Raw genomic sequence first — 13,244 nt, forward strand, 5'->3', positions numbered from 1 at the left:
ATGATTTATCTTAATATGCAGGTAAAATAACCTGCTGGCTCACTTCCATGGTCTACATCAGCAGGTGGAGGTGGAGTGATGTTCTGGGCTGAAATAATAGGGAGTGAGATGGAGGACCCTTTAAGGTGGTCTCTGATGAACCGGTCCAGTTTCTAACGGAGTATTTCCTGCCGTGGTATGAAAGGAAAAGGCGCTCCTTCTGCAGTAAAGACGACGTTCCAACCCATGATGCAGGAACACCAGCAGGATCTTTGGCTGCTGTGGGTAGAAAGGGAGAAAAACTCATGGTGGGACCACCATCATCCCCTGACCTCAACCTACTGAGAACCTGTGGAGCATCCTTTGTATGAAAACAAAAGGACAGAAAGAGTAATTTAGGTTGTAAGATGGTTCTGACCTCTTTCAGAGATGAAAATCAGCTGTTAAAGGATGAGTGGAAACACCTGGTCAGAAATAAACCCTTGTGGTTTGTGAACTGAACTGGGAAGTTTTCACTCTGCTGCCTCACAGCAGATCTAAGAAATCCAGCTGTCAGGAGACGTGGACATCCTCTGAAGATCAGATTCAAACAGGGATGTCTCACTCTGCTGGAAGAGCTGTGCACCGGCTCACCTGGAACACCATCCTGCAGCCTGGTGACATTTCTTCCAGCAGGAGGCCGAGCCATCGAAGTCAGGATCGGACTTCCAAACGTTTCCTGGCTGAAATCTCTTTCAGAGTCGCGTACAAAGCGCAGCTCCCACCAATCGGAGGAGAAATGCTGCCAAGCTGTGCCATCGATCCACTCCTTGCTGACCTTTTTCCCTCTCTACCACACAGCAGCTGTTTCCTGTGACGCTCTCAGGAGCGCAGTACCAACTGAAAATTGTAGAAAATGGTGAATACTGATGATTTGAATAGCATTCGACTGGTTTTCTAAAGTTCAAACAGATCAGAACTAATGCTTTGTCTTTAGCGAAAGGTCAGCGCATGACGGAGGACGAGGTTCGGGTGATAAACCGAGCTCCGTCTGTAATGAGGTGAGGTGGAAGATGGAAGGAGTCTTACAGGAAAATCTCAGCTCAGACAGACAGAGCAGGTAAGACGAAGACGGAGGATTAAACCTTCGATCCTCTCACCATCTGCTGCACCACCACAGAGATCAAATGGACGACCTGCAGTGAGATGAGTTTTAATGAACACCTCCAGAGGTGGAGGTGGCGTCGCTTTGACCTTCAGTTCTCATTTCTGGGCTCACGTGAGCTACAGTTGTGGCCCATGGATGTAAAAAGAGAATATAATATCCATTCGCTGGTACATGTTCACACACATTCTTTGTTCATACAAACCACGTGAAGCTGTGAGATGATTCTGCCAGTAAATATTGACGAATGCTGGAAAACTTGATTAAAACTGGTTTGGTACGAGGACGTAGAGGGCTGAGAGCTGCCAAAACTCCCCGACAGACTAAGACGGAGCTGCTGTGCTGGTGTGAATCCTCTGTGAAAAATCCATCGACCCTGATGATCATGAGCATTTGCACCTTTTGGGAAACAGATGGAAAACCAGGAAATTTATGGGTTTAACCTTTAAAACTCTGAGCCACTGGATTGGCTCAGAGTTTTTTTTAAGGGACTTTTTTTTATTTATTTTTTTTTAGCCATTAAATCCATTTTTGTTCATGATACAGTGATTAAAAATTCTCTTTATAAGCAGGAAGAAACTAGATAGGGATGAGATGACAAAACATTAGAATATCAAGACTTTAACCCGTAAAACTCAAACATGTTACTATGATTTGTTTTTTATTGTAAATCAGCAAAGCTGAAGCTTTTAACCCCAGTCAGCATGATGTTTTCAGCCTCAGTTGTCAGATTATGAGGCTAAAATGAATGTATCAATAGATATAGCAACATAAAGGCCGACCAGAAGAAGAAAACAGAATTTATACTAACAGAACTTTGTAGAAATAACACACAGATCAACAGTGACCAAACCTTTTCTCATCTGCACATCATTCTCTCAAGTCTTGGCTTTCAGGAGAGAAATATTGGCATTGAAACAAACACACAACAGAAACTATTTACTAGGGCTGTCAAAAATAACACGTCAACGGCATTAATTAATTTGTGTAACTAATTGCGTAAAATCTTTAACGTAATTAATGCATGTGCGGCATGACGAGCCCCGTACATCCATCGTTTCTCTGTTATGACAGCGGGACGTCATAACAGAGCATCACCAACTTCATCAGTGTTGGCTGTTTAACTTCAGTCGCCACATCTGCTGGTTTATTTTATTTTTATAATTAATAAAAATAGTGTTAATTCAGAATTATGATCTACAACATGGTAGAGGTGTTTTATAACAGCATGTAGAAGTACATTACATGCTGCATTTACTGACCATTGGACATCTGACGTTCAGCCAAGAGAAGCCCAGTTAACGGTAAATATTTGTAGCATCAGCTCATTGCCAAAAATCCCCCAACAGCTCATTCTGAAACTGGACCAGCTGGGAATTAACCCTCACTGTGCAATTGGCTGCTGGACTTCCTGACCAGGAGACCAAAGGCAGGACCACATCCAGCATCACTACACTGAACACGGGGGCCCCTGAAGGATGTGTGCTGAGCCCCTCCTCTTTACTCTCCTGACCCATGACTGCACACAGTCGCACAGCTCCAACTTCCTCATCAAGCTTGCAGACAATATGACCATGACGGGTCTCATCAGCAACGGTGATGAGACAGACTACAGGAGCAAGGTGAACCGCCTGACCTTGTGGTGTGAACACAACAATCTCTCTCTGAATGTGGAGAAGATGAAGGAGATTGTCGTGTACCTCTGACCATCCATGGTGCACCAAGTTCCTGGGTGTACATATCACAGAGGAGCCCTTCTGGACCATTACCACCACATCACTGACCAGCAAAGCCAACCAGCGCCTCGAATTCCCCCGCGAACTAAGGAAAACTAGAGCCCCGCCCCCATTATGTGCATCTTCTACAGAGACACCATCAAGATCATACTGACCAGCGGCATCATCGTGTGGTACACCGCCTACTCCACGTCCTACAAGAAGACCCTCCAACACATTGTGAAAGCAGCTGAGAAGATCATTGGTGCTTCTCTCCCCTTCCTGCAAAACACCTACACCTCTCACCTCACCCGTAAAGCCCTCTGCATTAGAAGAGACCCCACCCACCCGTCACACAGCTTCTTCCTCAGCTGCCATCAGGAAGGAGCCTGAGGACCAGGACCAGCAGACCGAGGAACAGCTTCATCCACCAGGGTGTCAGGATGCCCCTTAAACCACTTTAACCCGACCATAAGCTAACTCACTCTGCTTCTTTTACACTGTAACCATAAACATTTATGCACTGACTGTAGTTTGCCTTGTCTCTTTATTATCATGTTTTATTTACTTAGTAATAATATTTGTTTTGTTTGTTTTGTTTATTGGCTTACATTCTTGTATTTTATGAACTAAGGTGTGAGAGAACAAGCTGACTTTAACTTTGAACATAGTAGTGACAGTGATCTTTTTTATGTTGAAAATGTGATAAATAATAGTGTTATCATAGTATAGTGTTATCGTGGATCATTGTGGATTTATCATATAGTCTGTGAATAAACACTACATCTTGTGGCTGGATTGTCAACTTTCTGCAAAGCTTGTCTCAGTTTCGGCATCTGATATGTTGTCTATCTATAAAATATGGATTGGTGAAATTTATAAATAATTTAATTCTATTTTTCTTTACATTTTACACAGAGATGCAACTTTTATGGATTTGGGGTTGTCACTTATATAATTTAATGAAACCAAAACTAATCTGAGTAATGTGATCTTTATTCTCCACTAAACTGACATGATAACTAGCATGACTAGGATCATCTGAATAACCCAGCTGTGGGAGGCTAACCTATCTGATTCAGTTAATTATCTGAATCGGCTCATTTCCCTGAACCAATCTTGCAAAATTAAACTAAACTAATCTGACTGATCTGAAGAGATCAAATTAAATAGCAACAATAAGATGATGAACTAATAAACTATAATAAAGAATAATCTGGTTTGATCTGGTTAATCCTGTCTGCAGTGGGAGAACGAGCAGCTGCACAGCCTGGAGGAGAGAGGTCGTCTTCTTCTCTCCCTGCAGTTTCTGCCCCCAGTCAGTCCGGAGGACACCGATGGAGGAGGAGGAAGAGGAGGAGGTGAAGGCCAGCGTAATGGTGGACTCTGTGTAGGCGTGAAGCGCTGCGCCCACCTGGCAGCCATGGACGTCAACGGATTCTCCGACCCCTACGTCAAAATGTAAGAGTCAGATTCAGTCTTTTAACCTCTTCATCGCAGATTCCCCCTTACAGGAAACTGCATGAGATCCTTCAGTCCGGAAGATGTTTGCAGACACCGGGACACAACATTGCTAATATGTAGCATAGCAACATGACGGGGAGAAACTCAGCTAAAAGACTCTACAAGCATTGGCATCCAAACCAAAATACGGTTCAAACCCCAAGCAATTATATGGGAGAGTAGGAAAAACATGAGAACAGCTCTGTCCACTTAAGAGCTTCTGCTAATTTCACTTCAAGCAAACCTCACAAACAAGGTGTCACATGAAAGCAGAGACTCTGTTGGTTACAAAGATGTCTCATCACTGTGGGACAGAAACTCTGGGAGCTTGCAGCCAGAATCAGAAATCATGTCTTTCTTTTGCTGATTTGAGGTGAAAATTTTGATTCCAGCTGTAAAAACTCTGCTAATGTGTTCCCCTATGACTGCTTGTTTGAAATGAATTATGAAGGTCCTGCTGGTTACATAGAGATGAAGGAGGTTTTGAAGTGAAGGGTTCTCTCTTCCTATTCCTTGATTTCTTTAATCTGATGGGATTTTTATTTGTTTGAGACCTCACGTGAAGATAAAAATATCAGGCATTTAACAGTGTTGATCGTAGTGTTGTTGCTCATCACAGAACAACACACACATAACGATGCTGTCCCACAACCGATCTAGAATCTAGTCCTCCGTGCCAGAAATCTTGATCAATCATGATCAAACGTGATAACAAAAAGAAGAAAAAGAAACATAGCAACTACATGAAAAATAAAGAAGAAGAACCATAGCAACAACCTGAAAACACAACAACCAGTATGGAAGAGGACACACAAGAAGGGGAAATGATGATAGTCCTGCGATTATTATTAACAGAAAAATCCAGAACCGAAGAAATAACAGACTTAAGACAGCATGAACACGGACTTTATATCCTACTTTGCTCTCTAGTCAGCTGGCTCTCTGATTGGCTACATTCCGTACCACGTCATACTCCACACAGTCACAAGTCGCTGCCTTTTCACACACCTGAAGATATTTGGTCATAAATATTAAACATGTTCCGCATCCCTAGAGCTAGCTTCTGCAGCCGAGGATCAGACCTCCAGGGTCCCCGCCTCTGGCCCAGCTCACACTGCACCCGACCCCTTTGGCCCCTCCTGCAGGTGGTGAGGCCACGGGAGGGGGGGCCCGTGTCCTCCTTTTTTGGCTGAGCCCGACTGAGCCCCGTGGGCAAAGGCCCGGCCACCAAGCGCTCACCTCCGTTCCCCACCTCCAGGCCTGGCTCCAGAGGGGGGCCCCAGTGACCCATGTCCTGGAAAGGGAAACCTAGGTTAACATAGGGTGAGAAGCTCGGTGATCGGGGAGGGGCTCAGAGTAGAGTCGCTGCTCCTCCACATCGAGAGGAACCAGATGAGGTGGCTCGGGCATCTGGTCAGGATGCCTCCTGGAAGCCTGCCTGGTGAAGTGTTCAGGGCACGTCCCACCGGAAAGAGGACCCAGGGAAGACCTAGGACACATTTCTCGGCGGACCTGGGAATGCCTCGGGATCCCCCCAGATGAGCTGGTGAATGTGGCCGGGGAGAGGGAAGTCTGGGTTTCCCTGCTTGGGAAGCTGCCCCCGCGACCCGCAGCAAATAATGGATGGATGGATGGATGGATGGATGGATGAATGGATGGATGGATGGATGGATGGATGGATGGATGGATGGATGGATGGATATTGAACATGTTCAATACTTCCGATTGTCAGCCACGAGTTTTGGAGTCAATTGTTGGGGTTAATTCGCTCGTAATACACCTCAGAGCACACAACACACCTCTTGATTCTGACACTTATGTAGTAAACTCACATTCTCAGCTTTCTGTAGAGACCAAGAATATACATACAACCCTTGTAGTGAAGACAAACTTCATTTGTTTTGGGTTTCATTTCAGACAGGAGGCAGAAAAAATAGAACTCATGATGAAGAAGTTAAACATTTGATCAGGTGATCAGAGTCATAAATCATTACTTCACCATGACACATGACCCTCCCCCTTTTAAATAAATGTGAGACTGATATCATATGATATTAAGACTGATACAATCCTGACATGATATCAAGATAGCATCCATCAGACTGTTAAAAGCTGAAGTTTTTAATGTCTTATTAACTGCAGTTATTGTTATAAAAGCATCATTTGTTTCCCAGCAGGATGGATGATGAGGGAAACGAAGGAAACATTCAGCACTCTGTTGGGGGGAAACACTAGGGGCCATTTAGGTTTTATGGCTTCTTTTGACTTTGGTTTCCTTTGATACTTTGGCTGATCCATTTGAAAATAAAACAACGACAGTCTTACCCACCTGACTAACTTCAGGTCAAAACCAGATGAGTAAAAACAGAAAGTTGGAGGGAATGCAAATGACATGTCTGAGCTTGTTGTTCATCCTAAGTTTTAGTGTCTTTAGTGTCAATGTCTTTTTTTCCTCAGACTTCAATCATCCAGTCTAATAAACACAACCAAACCAGAGTCGCCAGCAGCAGAATCGGCTGTTTGGTGTAGATTTGGTGAATATATTTCATGGGCTGGATGCACACACTCAACTCTGCTGCTCATCCCACAAATGCATCTTCTCTTGACATGTGTTCACTCAGCTCATCTTGAGCCCAACAAAGGTTCACTGGACATTTTTCTCTTGATATTTTCATTAAATCATTGACTTTCCCTTTAAATAAATTTATGAGGAACCCTGAAGGAACCTCCATCAGTTTCATGATTTAAATGATTAAAACAACCCGACACAACACAAAGAGGAATTTTCCAGCAATCAAGAGCATCAGTTAGCTAAATCCACCAAAACAGGGTTTCAGGACCCTAATTTTTGCTTGCCACAAGTACACACTTTGAAATTTTACTGTCATTTAATTTTGTTAATTGTCCCAAAATGGTCAGGTTGGGTTAAAAGGGCAGTATCATCTCACAGTACATAATGTGAGATCTTTATTAAGCCTCAGCTATGGACTATTACGTAGGTAAATAGGTACATCCGTGTCAAACATCACTGCCAATATACTCCCTTTTCATTGACGTTATTAATCAATATATCCACCAGAGGGCAGTGCAGAGTTCAGAGTTGACTTCTGAGTTCAGAAATTAATTTCAGACACTAGAAAACACGGTGAAGGTGGAGGAGATCACGATGATGTTCACTGTCAGAAAGAGACATAAAAAGAGGCAGCGCAGTAAACTGCCCCCACAGTTTCTAGTGGTACTACTCCAGTTCCTACCCTGGGCTACGCACTTGCAAGTTTCCTGAAAACAGACTGAAGAATGCACATAAAGGATGCAGGAGATGGACAGAAGGTGGCGACTAATGGTGTATACTAATTTAACATAGAATATGAATGAGTCTTTAGCAGGAGAATATACCTGTTTTTAATTATGTATACACATGATTGTCATGGCTGTCTCATCCTACACCTCGCTCCACCCAAATGAAATGTCTAAACTCCAGTTTGTTAAACTGCCTAGACTCTGTTAAACGGTGGATAGCAGACAGTTCTCTTCAATTACATCAAGACAAAACTGAAATAATTATCTTCGCACTAGAAAAATGCATGTCTGGGATAAAGGAGACACTTGGACCTCTTGGTTCTTTGGCTAAATCCTCTATTAGGAACCTCAGCCTAACCTTTGATTCTGGTTTTACTTCGGATGCACATGTCAAGTCTCTAGTTCGTTCCTGTTTTCACCATCTGAGAAATATTGCCAAGCCAAGCTCCATTGTGTCACATCCGGAACTGGAAATCATTATTCCTGCTTTTGTTTCATCACGATTGGATTATTGCAATGGACTACACACCTGTCTGAGCAAAACCTCTTTAAAACGATTACAAGTTGTTCAACATGCTGCTGCCAGGCTTCTGACTGAATCCAAGTTTTCACACGTGACTCTGATCTGGATTCAGCTGGCTTCGGGTAACACCCATAAGACACAAGTATGAGAACAGTTATGCTCACAATGGAGACAGTTGGCAGCGTAAAAATGAGGTCAAACGGCAGGTATATTTCCAGCCTTAATGCTGATTTGTACTGCTACGAGGTAGCTACCCCCAGCTCCATGCCAATTCTGGTCTCCGATCAGATAACAATGAGGCTCCACTGTTTTCAGGGTAAGGGGCTGAAGTCTCCCCTCTAATGGAGAGACTTTCTAAATGGTCATGTGACCAATGACACCAGTATCTTACTGGTTGTCGACACCTACCAACTGGTCTTGACTGTAGCTGTATAAAGTCGAAGGGATATAACCAACATCACCTCTTGGTTCAAAGACTGGACTCTGTTCTTAAGGTTTTTTTTTCATACAAACTGACATTTTTTTTTTGCAACCACATGAGATTTTAATACTTAACGTTGGATTTTTGTTTGTTTTTAATCATCTAAACATCCAAATGAAACAGTTAATTCCTTCATGTGGTAATAAAGTAGTCACAGATACTGGCATGTGAATTCAGCTGCCTCAGCTGTTTAACAGCAGCTCAACTGTCCAGCTGAGCTGAGAGGAAATGAGAAAATGAGCAGATTTAATAAACCACCCGACAGTTTAGAGCTTTTTCATATCCTACATGGCCTCCCAGACGCCCACACAGCGTCTACAGACAGATAACAGGCTACCAGGGACGGAAGTGGGACGGGGGTCCCTGTCGACCTCTGTCTTCCCATTAGCCTGCAGTGGTTTGCAGAGGAGTGACTTTGATGAAGTGCAAGCAGCCGAGCACGTCGGTCCAGGCTTATTTCCTCATGTTATCTGTAAAATAACTGCTCAGGATCAGTTACTGCTCAGGTTTATCTGCTCAGGACACGTGCCCACTGTCTTTCTGTTAACTATTCTCAGCGTAGGGTAAAGTCTTTGCTTACCACTGATTAACTAAATGATGACACATGACAGCCAGTGTAGACGTTAAACATAGTGAACCAGTAAGTTCCCCTTATATCTGCTTTAGACCAACTAAAAAGTGAGATGATGGAAACGGTTCATATAAACCTGTCACTATCACTCACTCTGTGCAGGGCACAGTTTCCCCACAGCCATGGATTATTAGCACGTAGCTAGTAACACAATGGATATATTTCAAACTTCAAGTGACTGTAAATCACTTCATTGATCTGACAGAAAGTAATTGTTGGAATCATCCAGAGAACCATCCACTGGACATTGAAAGTCTGACTTCAGCAGTTTAATCATGCAGTCTGCTGGCCCTCCCTCTCTCACAAGAGACCCAACTCCCTGCTGAGGCCAAGCATCACAGCACTTACCTCTACCTGTTGTTTTATACTTAGAACGGCAATGGAAAATAAATACAGGGCTTGTATACCGGAGGAGAATTTGTTAGCAAGAACATATAAAACAGGCTCATCCTCCTTATTAATTCAGGGAGTTATCGACACGTGATCAGTCTTTGATAAAATTTATAATGCAGACACAGTGCATGGCCAAAAAAAGTCACTGTCATTGTTTCAATAAGCTCCTGCAACGTCACAAGATTTATTTCCCTCCTGTGCTGCATTCAATTTTCTCCAATATCTTGTATTGATGATGGGAGAGTCCAAACACTGCACAAAGCCTTGTCCAGCACATCCCAAAGATTCTCTGTCGGTTCAGGTCTGGACTCTGTGGTGGCCAATCTATGTGTGAAAATTATGTCTCCTGTTCCCATAACCACTCTTTCACAAGCTTAGCTCCATGAATGCTGCATCGTCATCTTGGAAAATGGCTGTGACATCAGGGACATTCAGGTGTCAGTTGACCTCATTCTTTGGACACACAATGTTGCTGAACCTGGACCTGAACCTAGACCAGATCCTAGACCTGAACAGCTGCAGCAACCTCAGATAGCACTTAAAAAGCTCAGGTTTTCTGATCCTCTTCTCTTTAAGTTATCGTATTGTTATTAGTTTGTCGGCTTTGTGGAAACACCTGAGGACTCTGCGGCTGTTCAGGTGGAACATATGGTCGGGTCTGCTAGATGTGGCCACGCTTCTCCAGGATCAGTTGTTTGGTGCATTCAGGCTACGTAGTGACACAGCAGATTTGCTGAACATACAGTCCACAAGGACTGCTGTCCTGCAGGTTTTACATGTTTCCCTGCTGCAACACCTGATTCAGATTTATGGGTCATCAACAGCCTGATGCAGAACTTAAATGGATGGAGAAGCATTTTTTTTTAAGTCTCCAAGTCAAGGTAGAGGTCCTGTAGCCTTGTCATGTGTTTTCTCTGAGACAAATCCAGAGTTAGTTTGTAGGATTTATCTATTCTGCACAGCAGAGGAGATTTAGATGGAATTTACTTTGTTTCTATATTATTTTATGTTGCACTTAAAGATAGAAAAATAAATAAAACTTATAGACATAAAACGAATAAAATGTGGCTTTACACATTCAGTGTTGTAAAATTAATTAATTCAGAATTATTCGGATTATTTCTCTGATGATAATCGTACCAATAAAATATAAAATCCTGACATCTCTAGTTTTACGTCCTGAAATGCTGCATTATTTGGGACAGGGAGGCTTACAAATTAAGAACTACGATTGTGTGTGTGTGTGTGTGTGTGTGTGTGTGTGTGTGTGTGTGTGTGTGTGTGTGTGTGTGTGTGTGTGTGTGTGTGTGTGTGTGTGTGTGTGCCATCTCAGGGTAATTAATTATTAATTACAGTTAAATTTTCGATGAATTTCAGGATTTCATCAGAGTGCAGCATGAAAACATCCTGCAGAGCTGCAGCTTGAGTCGGGCTCTTCAACACAGTGTCGTTTACAATCCTGTAATTTCATTCAGATTGTTTTTCTTTTCTCTTTTTAATGGTTTTCTAATTATCCTGGCAGATATACATGATGCTGATATTTAGCTTCTATGAAAGCGAGGGTTGTTATGAAGAAGGTTCATCATTGATCATGCAGATAAAGAGACTCACTACCTACGCAGCTCGTAGGAACTCCATATATCGGTCTAGTAATGAGCCACAGAGACAATATAAATGAAACAGAAAGTCATGGAAAAAAAACTTAATAAGGTAAAACAAATATGGTGAAATGAAAATTTGGTTTCTTTATGATAAAAGAAGTTAAAAAATAAGCAGGGTTTTCTCCACACAGAATAACCTCTGAGGTTCATGACATTTGCCTTGAATAAAACAGAGTGAAACTGTCTCAAAGGTGGAGCTAGAAGAACAGCAGTAGATGGGTTTCCACTTATTTTATGGGACCTGTTACCAACATTAAGAAAAGTATCACATTAGAAGTAAAATAAGATTAAAATAAAATAAAATTTCCTGTGAGTCCTGTGATATTTACTCATCGTTCTCTTCATCAGGACCACCATCTAGTACAGGGTCGGACTTCCTTTTTAATTCTTGGTGTAATAGATGGAACAAGGTGGTGGAAACATTCCTCAGAGGTTTTGCTCCATGTTGACATGACAGCATCACACAGTTGCTGCAGGTTTGTGGCTGTAGTGGTTAAACCAGGAAACGTCGGTACTAAGAAGCCCAAAGAACTAAACTACCATCTGAATGTGGCTGGAAAGGTGACTCATCAGACCAGCTTTTCTAATATTTTGCTCCATTTTGGTCCAGACAACAGCTGCTCACTGGATACTTTCTCTTCTTTAGACCATTCTCTGTAAACCCTAGAGATGGTTGTATGTGAAAATCCCAGTACATACTCAGATCAACAACCACGCCACATTCAAAGTCACTTAAATCCTCTTTCTCCTTTATTTTGATGCTCAGTTGAGCAGGTGGAACTGATGAAGTGGAGGGTGGGTGTAATTATAGATTCATCATGTAATACTGCATGTGTACAAATAAATGAGGTAAATTGATCATATTTTTTCCAACTGGCCAGTTCTCTCAGTCTTCATATCCAACCAACAGGCAGTAAATACCCTCTCCACACAACAGATAAATCACTTCCAGGGAAAATTTATAGGAAATTCATTTTTCCCTCCTTTTCTGCTGTCAGATACCTGAAACCCGACATTCAGAAGAAATCCAAGCACAAAACATCGGTGATAAAGAAGACCCTCAACCCTGAATTTAACGAGGTAAGATTCCCTGCTGCTCCCATCCACAGCAGGCCTGAGCTCCACCCTCACCCAGCAGCAGCATCACTGAGCTGCCGTTCGCATCCTTCACCCTGCCTTCATCGTTTTATTCAACCTCCTCCAGCTCGCTTGGCTTCCCTTCATCTACTCCTCACAGAGGAAAAGAGTCACCCTTCTCCCTCATACCTGATAACCAGGATTTGTTTCCGTGGATCTACATTTGCATTCCGGATGCAGAACAGTGGGCGGAGCCTGATGAGGCCAGTAGAAGTGACCAATTAGGATTGGCTTATGATTTTATTTTATAGTCAAATCAATTTTGTCCACAATACACTGATTAAAAGTCCTATTTATGAGCAGGAAGGAACTAGGTGGGGATAAGATGACAAAACATTAGAATCTCAAGACTTCAACCCTTAAAACTCCCGAGATATTTTCTACTGTTTTTTGTGGGGCTGTTTTTATTTAATATAAAAATGTACGTAGAAGCTGAAGCTTTAATTCCCAGTCAGCATCAGACATGATGTTTCCAGGACAGCCTCAGTTGTCAGATTATGAAACTAAAATGATGTAAATGAATGTATGAATAGATATAGCAGCATACAGAACTTTGTAGAAATAACACACAGATCAACAGTGACCAAACCTTTTCAGCCCATCGTTCTCTCAAGTCTTGGCTTTCAGGAGAAAAAATATTGACACTGAAACAAACACAACAGAAACTATTTCCATATTTCCACTTTTTCCTCATTTCCAATTGTTCCTGCTACTATTTACCTGCTATCCTCACTAAACCAACTCCAGCTCAGTGGCTTTTTGGCGCCACCGTGCATC

General features: G+C 42.5%; 1 protein-coding gene across 1 annotated transcript in view; it reads left to right on the forward strand.

The window, feature by feature from the left end:
• The window catches only part of doc2a (double C2-like domains, alpha), a 101,160-nt gene that overhangs the window by 83,833 nt on the left and 4,083 nt on the right, over nt 1–13,244 (forward strand). Inside the window, exons 8-9 of the mRNA XM_041973390.1 lie at nt 4,085–4,299; nt 12,329–12,410. Coding sequence (XP_041829324.1) covers nt 4,085–4,299; nt 12,329–12,410 — 297 coding nt within the window. The remainder of the gene's footprint in view (nt 1–4,084; nt 4,300–12,328; nt 12,411–13,244) is intronic.

Source organism: Melanotaenia boesemani, chromosome 2 (genome assembly GCF_017639745.1).
Source record: "Melanotaenia boesemani isolate fMelBoe1 chromosome 2, fMelBoe1.pri, whole genome shotgun sequence".
Taxonomy (NCBI): Eukaryota; Metazoa; Chordata; class Actinopteri; order Atheriniformes; family Melanotaeniidae; genus Melanotaenia; species Melanotaenia boesemani.